Source organism: Prunus dulcis, chromosome 6 (genome assembly GCF_902201215.1).
Source record: "Prunus dulcis chromosome 6, ALMONDv2, whole genome shotgun sequence".
In the NCBI taxonomy this organism is placed as follows: domain Eukaryota; kingdom Viridiplantae; phylum Streptophyta; class Magnoliopsida; order Rosales; family Rosaceae; genus Prunus; species Prunus dulcis.
Window position 1 is genome coordinate 16,842,098 of NC_047655.1, and position 10,528 is coordinate 16,852,625.

General features: G+C 39.4%; 1 protein-coding gene across 2 annotated transcripts; it reads right to left on the reverse strand.

Moving 5' to 3' along the window:
* Positions 1-2,363: 2,363 nt before the first annotated feature.
* Positions 2,364-9,935, reverse strand: LOC117631383 (pentatricopeptide repeat-containing protein At3g18110, chloroplastic-like). 2 transcript variants are annotated; one of them, XM_034364502.1, is made up of 10 exons: positions 6,192-9,935; positions 5,892-6,092; positions 5,664-5,754; positions 4,835-5,562; positions 4,634-4,743; positions 4,348-4,414; positions 4,221-4,267; positions 3,951-4,035; positions 2,960-3,100; positions 2,364-2,748 (listed from the first exon to the last, which is right to left on the reverse strand). In XM_034364502.1, exons 1-4 carry the CDS (start codon positions 9,845-9,847, stop codon positions 5,005-5,007), a joined length of 4,506 nt encoding a protein of 1,501 aa, XP_034220393.1. In that variant the 5' UTR covers positions 9,848-9,935; the 3' UTR covers positions 2,364-2,748; positions 2,960-3,100; positions 3,951-4,035; positions 4,221-4,267; positions 4,348-4,414; positions 4,634-4,743; positions 4,835-5,004. The 2 variants fall into 2 exon arrangements, with proteins under 2 accessions (XP_034220393.1, XP_034220392.1); XM_034364501.1 differs by having other exon boundaries at positions 4,348-4,743.
* Positions 9,936-10,528: the final 593 nt, after the last annotated feature.

Sequence of the window (10,528 nt, forward strand, 5' to 3'; positions counted from 1 at the left end):
TAATCCTGGCATACAAAAAACACTTCACTCGTTGACACAAAATAGAGAACTCTCAAGAGGTGCCGCTAAATAATGAAGACCCTATTGAGTCTGCCATTATCCAACGTTGCTCTGCTCTGCTCTTCTCTTCGACGTTGCTCTGGCTCTCCTCTTCCACGTTGCTTAGTTTTCATCTTCTGTTGTGCTCTACTCTCACTCACTCAGGTTAGTTGTTCAACTCTCTTCTTCTCTTTCCACTTTCTTCTCTGTTTGTCTCTCTCCTTGGTGATATTTGATGGGTTCAATTTGTTATTTCTTAGTTTGATTTTTAAGTTTTGATTATGTGGTTTTTTTGTAGTTAGCTTAATTTGATGAGAAATAACATTTGTATTGGTTAATTTTCATTGGATTATAATTGGGTATTTTTCTAGGGTTTTCAATTTTGAATTGTTTTGATTATGGGGTTTTTGTTTGGAATGAGAAGAACTAAAGGGTAGAGGTCATGTGGCTAATTACATGTTGTGTTTGCATCAATAAATATTGTATGAGTTTTGCTTTATATGACGTTGGGATGGTTTGGAGCTTGTCTCACCACCATGTTTGAACGAAGAAAAGAAGAATAAAAGGGTAGAGATCATGTTGTTAATCGCACGTTGTGTTTGCACACAGACATTTGGTTTTTGCAAACAAAACATACAATTGCAATCACAGTTTGCAAACACAACATTCGATTAGCAACATTTAGTTTTTGCAAACTGTGATTGCAATTGCATGTTGTGTTTGCAATTACTTAGTGACGGTTTAGCAATTTACATTAGGGAAGTTGAACTTTCACATTTTGGAAATGTTCTTAAAATATAGGCAAGTTTTGGAAAATTTAATACCAATTTTTGGTCTTGGAATTATAGTAAAAATAGTTGATAATTAAAATATTATCACTTCAAAGAAATTTTTTTTTTTTTTGTTGTCCCAGTCCAAGCATAAACCAAACACAGGATAGTACTATTTTTGTTATCTAGCTTCTTAGTCCGAAACAGCACCAAACGTAGGTCAGTACTTAATCCAACTTAGATCAAGCCAAGCCAATCTAAGACAGTCCTAGAATTTAGTCAATACATAATAGTCCGCCGTACCAAACAGGGCCGTAGACTTTGCTTGAATTTTGCTGCCAAAAAAAAACGTGACTGTCTTCAACTCCCTTTTTTTTCAGTTCATCGACTCTGTATGCACCAGACCCCATGGTTTTGTTTGTGGGTTTTGTACCCAGATTGGATCGGTCACAGAGTGTTTGATTGAGGGTTACACACCCATGATGGATTTCATATCCAAGATTTGTTTTGTGGGTTTCATACCCAAGCTAAGAGACTTCTAGGGAGGAACTTTGTTGACGATGCACAACCTTAGCTGTTTGTCTGTGGGTTTGGATGCTCAAGGCATCTGTGAGAGAAATCTCACTGTCTTGCTGCCTTTGATTCTTTCAGTTTGATTTATTTTTTTGTTGTTTGTCCATCTCATGATGAACATCATTGAACGAGCTTTGGCTTTTGTGGCGCCACAATAAGGGAAACCTAGAGAACTCTAGGATTTCCTCTACGCCCTTTTCAAGAGAGTTGTGCACCAGTTCTGATTTTTTTTGGTGATTTGCCCACCATGACAATCAGCCCACACGAATTGATGTTGAATTGGAGGTTGGACACATCTTTGAAAGCATTTGATCAGAGCTGCCTGTTGGAATAGAATATATGATGATTGAAATCATCTTGGCTGTCAATCCATAGCTGGCTGTCCTGGAGGTACTTGAGAAGAGGTACACCTTAGAGTAGTTTCTTGACTTAATACGTGATGATTTCAATCATCATAGCCAAGAACCCCCATGGGTTAATCGTACTGGAAGTCTTTGAGCGAAGCCTTGCCATAGAGAGATTCCTCACTTTATTTACGATGATAGAAGTCACCATAGCCAAGAATCCTCTTATGTGCTTGCTCTTCCTCTTCGTTCCTGCAACTCTCCCCAAGACTTGGGGCCTTTCTGGAGCCCCCCCCCGATTCTTGCTTCTAGGCGTCATGCCTCTTATAGAGGCTATATTATGACGAGTTTGAATTCAAGCTGATGACCACTTCTCAACTGAGATGTTTATCTCTTTGTGTTTCATATCTAACCAAATACATCTCTTTTATTTTTTTTCTTGATAAGACTGCGGGGACAAGAATTTCAATTATATCCCAAGTCAAACTCCTGGCTGATTGCTTTTGTGAAAATTTCCCGTTCAACACAAACATAGTTTTCAAGGATGGGAAGCCCCGAGAGAACACTCTTATGATAAAAGTTCCATGTTTTGGGAAGATCAGTTTTGTTCCTAGAGAATGGATTCAACAAGCTAATCTCAAGATAGAAACAACCAATATGTTTTACTAGAATCAACCAATCTTGATATGATCCCCAACAATATCTTCCATAAGCCTCAGGAAGCACAATGTCCCAATGTTGATTTTGTAGTATGCTAATACAAGTTCTTACCTCTCTATCTTTGCCAGACATCATGAGCCATGGCACACCACGGCTTTGCCAACCAGCAAGTTCTTGTGCAACAACATGTCTCCAGGCTTTGCAAACATCACTAACAGATATACAATCAGTCACACTCACAGTCAGTCGCTCAAAGATGATCTCAAGGATACCCCGAGGCAGCTCTGTCCAATCCAGATTAACAAGCTTCTGCTGCTTCTGTCTTCTATTTCTGCTTCGACCCATCGTGCAGCTCTATGACTCTACTCGCCCACAAAAACAAATATAATTATTGAATATCCTTAAACTATCTTTGGGAGAAAAAGAGGGGGGAAAGAAATCATAAACGACATGTACATAATAACACAGTCCCAAATGTATATCTTCAGAAAGTAAAGGCCGAAAAATAGACATCAGCAAACAAATGGCAAAGGGACAGTCACAGTCAGTCACAAAAGTGAGCAAAAGAATTACCTTCACAGCTGTAAGTCGAGTGATCTCATTTCCCATCCGATCAACAAGTACAGGAAGGCATACAGGCAGTTCAACATTAAGGTTATCACCAAATGTTCACACAACTAGATCCATGCAAGATATAGCACATTCATTTACCTCCTGCATAAGAATAGACATGAGCCACAATATGTGCAGACATAAACAATTAAGTACATATATAGGATGATCTTGATCTTTATTTGTCAAGCGTGATATTATGGCATTATATATTGGATGAACATAAGGTTTGAAATCAAAACCAATCCCCTACATGGAATAACCATATCATATAAGTAGAGAATAATTTAACAGGACCACAAGACAAAGTGTGCCCACTAATACACCTCGATATTCAGGCGAACGACATGGAATAATTCCCTACACACCCTTAATGCCTCAGCTGTGACTTTGTAATAGCGCTCTCCCACAGCAGATACAACAGGACTAGAAAGAGTCTGCAATAATATGAGTTTATATTTTATAATGTCCCCAAACGAATGCAACTAGTGGTCTATTTCTCAATGTCATATCAGCGTATTCATAACATAGCATATTCGTAAGAGTTACTGCAGTTACCTTGATATAAGGATGGAAAACACAGAAGGAGAATGTGAAGCCAGCACCAATCGCGCAAATATAAGAGCTTCAATCTTTAAATTGGAGGTAAAAGACTTATCCTAGAAAAAATTACAAGTGACCACCAAAAAAAGGAAAAAAGGGGAACAAATATCAGCACCAGAAAAGACTTATCTTAGTTCAAAATACACTTACAATTTGAGACAATTTTACTTACACTTAAACGCCTTTTCAATTCCTGGACTGAGTGAACCCTTGTGATCAGCCAGGAAATCTGGCAAGACCACCACAAGTTCTTTCAAAACAGAAAGCGTGCCAACCCGAAAATAGATAAATGTTATAGTTCATAACATTCCCATAACAAACAATCCAAAAGATATTTAAAAAATCCTACCTTTGTCTTGATAGATTTCTCATGTAGCTGCCTATTTATAGATCTGACAATCTTTGGCACTTCTTGCTTCAATAACCATTTTGGACTGCAAAACATGCCAAGAATTTAGCAAAGGCATCTAATAACTCAGAACTAGGACTTCCCTAGTTAAGAATCTAAGATTTCTAAAACCACACCCAACCGAGCAAATGCTAGATAAGAGGTAAAAGAGAAAACAAACTGCATGTACTTTAACACTCAGATAACATTACAAGTTTACAACTAAGTTACCTCCGATCATTTATCTCAATCTGTCCTTTTGTAACATTTTCAGTTTGCTGCAACAGTTCAATGAATGTATTAAAAAATCCATCTGCAGCAAAATAATTAATCCCGTGAAGTGAGATGATCCACTGACATTCATTCTGGTTTACATTGACATTTTCCTCCCTCTCTTCAAACCTGTCAATTAATTTTGGACAAGCCTGCGGAAAAGCAGAAAGTGTTTAATGATTTCATTGAAGGACTATTGTGAGAATTGAAGGAAATTAAACATCATATTTCAAGTCGATGAGAGACCCATACCAAGTAAAATACAAAATCAAAATGTTACAAATATATCGATAACACAAGAGAGCACACAAAAATATAATGCGAAGTTTCAAGAGAAATTGCAAAGCATCTCAGGACTATTGTCCTCATACAGCTTTGAAAGCATCTCAGGACAGGAAACAATTAATGCCGCTAAGAATTTACCTGCTGCTCTTCGGACTTTCCAGCTGACATCTTCATCCCCCGTATATTCAGTCGCTCACTACAACATAATAAAACCAGCATAATTAGAAATCATTTAGTGGACCTGTGACTCCGAGTCAAACATAACCTCACACAGCTTGAAAACATACTCATCTTCCGTGAGTTTCATCGTCAGAATCCTCCTCCATGCTATCAGTGAAGTTCAGGTCTTTAAAGTTAATGCGGCATGAGATCAAAAAGAAAGATTTAAACGAAGAGGTGCTGAAGTGGAAGAAGGTACGGAAACTATGCAGCCTTTCCATACTTTCACAACTCTATTTTAAAGCTTTTTGTCCTGATACAATCTGTTGGTGTTTGACAATGTGGACGGTCTTACATATTTCCTCTTCCTAAGCTTTTTAATCCTGCTCACCCTCCTTGGATTATCATTTTCCTTCATTTTCTCTAACTTCTCTTTCCTCCCTTCAATATCAGATTGAATAACTTTCTCTCTCTTTTCATCTGATAGCAAAGCCAATCTAGCAAATTTCTTGGGCCTCACTAGGCCAAGCCTCTCGGTTATTTCCTTAAATGCAGGAACAAGACCGCGCCGTAGGAAGCATCCATCAATCAGCTGCATTGAGTTTGATTCAGGGAGAGCTGGGGCATCTTTCAACTCAAGGTCCAAACAAAACGGGGAGTCCTTTAACCACATCCTGAGGGAGTGTGCCTTCGCTACAAGAAGGCCACTTCGTGTTTTGCAAGGCAGAAAAGGTGAACCCATCTCCCAAAGGCATGCCTTCAATGTACTGTTAAGTGAAACCATGTTGTACTCGGATGTCCCCGTTATCAGCACAACTGATTTTGGAGATTCTGGATAACCCTCCAATGATGCATCCTGCCATAAGACAAGAACCTCTGTGTTAGACTCAAAAATGAAAGGGGAGCTTCAAAAGGGTAGTGATCTCAAACGAAACTGTGAAGGAGAAAGAGGGTTGCCTGCATCTGATCCAGCCATAAAGTAAGACCAACAAGAGCAGAACCAGCTGATAACTTTCTAAAGTCAGCAGCCCAGTCTTTGTCAGCTACCCTGCATTTAAAAGATTACTGGATATAAGCAAACCGATGGAAACGAAAATTGATTGATAAGGAAAACCACTTTCTTTTCTTTAGCCTTGATAGACATAACATCCCAGATGGTTGACTATTGGATCTACCAACACCTACCTGAACACATCATTGTTATAGATGCCTCTCTTTACTGCTAATTGGAAAACCCATGAAGCAGTGGCACGGAGTTCATATGCCCACAAAAGGTCCTCCAAAGCATTGACAAAGTTGAAGGCTGCATTGTCTTCCAAGGGTTCTAGTTTTTCTAGGCAACGATCTACTTCCAAAATCAGTGACTCAGGTTTTTCTGTCACAAGCCTACAAGACAAGATTTGCTTGGAGATGGATCAGAGGAGAAAAAACTTGGAAAAAGAAGAAAAGTCGGATTGTGATTCTAACTTGAGAACTAATAATTACCTGATTGGAAGATCAAATCCGGCATCACGCAGTGCATTTAGGAGAATAATGGCTTCACTTTTGTGCTGGGATAAACTTGCAGCCCGTATAAAGCAAGTCCATATTCTATGATCTGGCTCCAGGCCTACTTCCTTCATCTCATTGAGCTTTCGAATTCCAATGTTATAATCTCCATTCTTCAGATAAGCACCAATAACTGAACTATATGGTAACGTATCAAGATCTAAGCCAGTTACTTTCAAATTGTCAAGCACCTTTTCAGCTTCCTGAGGCTGTCCAGAGCTGCCATAAGAAACCATAAGCAAATGCATTGTGGCAAAGTTGGGTTCTATTCCGGCCTCTTTCATCATGGTGAACAACATTTCAGTTTTGGCATGGTTTCCTGAATTTCTAAACATTTTCATCATTGTATGATAGAAGGACCGATCCAGTTTACATCCATTTGACCTTAACTCTTCAAAAAGTTCCTCAGCTTGATCCAACAGCTTCTGCTTACCAAATGCCGAAATTAAGCTTTTGTAAGTGTCCAACTTAGGTTCTAGGCCCTGCCTTCTCATTTCCTGCATCAATGATAAACCTTCTTCTGGTCGACAATCTCTGCAGTACATTATAATTAAAGTATTGTAAGTATCGTCATCAGGTTGAAGTACAGCTTCTTGAATCTGCTGGTATACTTTAATTGTCTTTTTGAAATCCTTAATTCCTGCATATAACTTAAGCATGGAATTCCATATTGAAAGATCAGGCTTGAACCCTGCCTCTTCCATCTCATAAACCATTGCTTCAACATCCCTTACTCGTTTTCCCCTGCACAATAACTTGATCATAATCCTGAAACAATCCATGTTAGGAAAATAACCTGCAGCCTTCATTCCATGGTATATCTTCTTTACCTCAAATATGTTACCTTCTCGAGCAAATGCTTCAAGCATCAAGAGAATTGAACTCTTGCTTATTTTTAAACCCATATCTTGCAACTCCTGGATTAGAACATAGAGCTCATCCAATCTCCCATCAGCAATCAGAGCTTGCAAAAGACCATTTACAGAATTAATTGTTGGGGAAGGACCATCTCTCATCATTGTGTTAAAGATCACTCTAGCTCGCTCATAGCAACCACTTGCAGCATAAGCTTGTATCAAAGCATTCCAGACCTTCCTATCCACTGCTTTACATCTTTGTCTAAGACTTCCCACCAAACTTTCAGCTTTCTGCCACAGCTTCAATTTCCCGTAGACTTCAATAACATTAACATATATGTTGACATTGTCAAAAAAAATGCCTTTCATTTCTGCCTGATCAATCAAAAGGTGGGCTGTCTCAGGGAAACCCATCTTACAATAGATGAGCACCATAATTTGGTAAAGATGCTCAGATGGTTCAACACCATATAATCTCATGTCAGAATAAACCTGAGAAGCTTCACCAAAGAGTTCATTCTCTTCGCAGCCTTGAATCAGGATTTCATACATGGTTGAACTTCTACTAAAAGAATGGAACCCTCTGGTATTACTATATTCCACCAAGGCAGCATCAAATCTGTGAGCCTTGCATTGTATGACAACCAATGCTTCAGTTATAAGTTGATTGGAACCGGAAGCATGTTCTCTCAAAAATTCAAGCAATTCACATGCTTCTGAGTGCCTTCCACATGAACTATATGAACTGACAATAGAGAAAAGACTTTCCCTGTCCAACTCATAGCCACTGGTGATGGCTAATCTCAACATTTTAGCAGCATGGTCATAACATTCTCCCTTAACAAGAATAGAAGAGATAACTTGTGGGTTCATACCACCAACTTTTTCCATATCTCTGATCACTCTTTCAATGACTTCCAATTTATTTTCTCTTCCAAGCACCCGCAACATAAACCCATAGAGGGCATGATCCAGCTTGAAACCGTCATGCAGCATTTCCTGATACAACGTGATAGCCTTCTTTGTCTCATTGACCTTCAGAAAGATATCCAATATAACTGAGTATGCTAGATGATCTGGTCTAATCCCAGACTTAACCATGCAATCAAATGTCTCTTGAGCCTCCACTTGTTTCCCAGCCTTGGCATATGCACACATCAAAGCACTATAAGTCCGAAGAGTGGGTTTCACTCCACTGTCCAACATCTCTGACATCACATTAGCAGCCTCCGTTATCTTATTTGCTTTTCCAAGCGAATCGATCAATACAGTGTATGTAACAGCATCAGGAGTCCGGCCTAGCATTTTCATGTCCCTGTAAAGCTGAAACGCTAGATCATGCTGGCCCTGCTTGCCATACATGTGGATAATAGTATTGTAGGTCATCTCATCTTTACCAAACCCCATTTTCATCATATCTTCACCAATATCCCTCACCTTTTCTATATCAAGTTCTCTTGCAAAAGCATACAACAAGGAATTATACGTCACTGCATCTGGGAAAAACCCTTTCGACTCCAATTCCTTAAAGAGCCGCTCAGCTTCGCTCGATTCTCCACATCTCCCATATACGGAAATCATGGCATTGTAAGTCCAAAGATCAGGCTGACAGTTATGTGCTTCCATATCATTGTAAACCTTCACTGCCTCCTCCAAATTGGATTCACGCGAACAGCCACTTATAAGAGTATTATAAGTTATTATATCGGGCCTAAGACCTGATCTTCTCACCTCATTTAAAAGGTCAATAGCCAAGTTTGGTACCATGGCTCCTGACCTCAGGCGAGCATTTATCAAAGTATTGAGACTCACGAGGTCCGGTTCGCACCCTCTCTCACGCATTAAATCAAGCAATTCTTGGACCTTATTAAAACGGCCATTTCGTGCATAGACGCCCATCATGGCATTGTACACTTGGACTGTATTGCCAGTTCCGGGCTCAGCCCTCGTGAATATTTCCACAGCTAAGGCTTCCTGGCTAGCCTTTCCAAGGACTGCTAAGATAGTGGCAAGCATCCGTGCATTCGGGGAGTACCAGTGGCGTAAATTCAGCCACTCGTAGACCTCCAATGCACGCTGCCAGCTCGACTGGCCCACCCATTTCACCACAAAGCAAAAATCAGTTGGGGTCATTTGAACTTTCCTATCATCCAACACATCAGCCACAAACTCGTCGGGTTTCAGTCCCAAAATCCTATCAGTAAAAAGTTTCACTCTTTCTCTCCAATCTTTGGCTCTTTTGAGAGCCAGTTTGGTCATTTTCTTGGCCTTAGTCTTGCTGGGCCTCCCCAACACTTGTTGGGTTTCATCATTCGTATCCAAAGAACCCACAGAACCCAAATTCAGGTCTTCTTCCTCTTTCCCCTCAGAGTCGGAATCAGGGGAATCTTGCACAACATGGGTCGTGAGTGGAGGAGTGAATTGGGTGTGAGGTGAGGGATAAGTGTCAGTGAGCTTCAAATGGGGCCATCTGACTGAGGGTGAGGCTCTGCCATAGCTAAACTTCTGAGTGCTTTTCGTGTTCCTTGTGCAATCATCGCAGCCATTCGGTTGCCCAGTAGAGGAACTAGTAGTAGAAGCAGTACTAGAAGTGGAAGAAGAGCAAGACAGAGAAGCGGTTCTTTTGCATACCTTAGAAAAGGCAGACGAAGGCGATGATGATGATGATATTGAATCTGAATGTAATAATGGCGCGGTGGGAAGGGTCGTCGTCAGCGCTCCTGTGAATGCCGCCATGAAGACTCGCTTTTGAATTCTTTCCGCGAGCTGGTTCGCGTTTTGGTTGATGGTCGCAGGCAGCAGAGAGCAGAGAGCAGAGAGCAGAGAGCAGATATTTCTTTCCGTGAGCTGGTTCGTGTTTCGTGTTTTGTTTACTTATCACGATGTGATTGGGCTAGCTAAGTTGTAAATATTATATGTGGGCTTAAACCAAGTCCAACCCAAAACCTCCAACAACAACAACAACCAAAAAAAAAAAAAAGAAAACTCAACCCTCAACATAAAATGAAAGTAATTTAATTTTACTAGCTGTCATTTTTTGGATTTGTTTTGAGATTATTTATAAAAATTAAATAGTGTAAAATTTATTTATATCATTTAGCTAAGAATGGGTATATAACTAAATATCTCTTGAATAATCTATGAATATTATATGTGGGCTTAAACCAAGTCCAACTCAAAACCTCAACAAAAAAAACAAAAACAAAAAAAACAAAAAAACAAAAAACTCAACCCTCAACATGACATGAAACTAATTTAATTTTACTAGCTGTCATTTTTAGGATTTGTTTTGAGATTATTTATAAAAATTAAATGGTATAAAATTTATTTATATCATTAGTGCTAAAAATGAATATATAACTAAATATCTCTTGAATAATCTATGAAGATTAAAAAAAACAAATATCGAGTTACTTG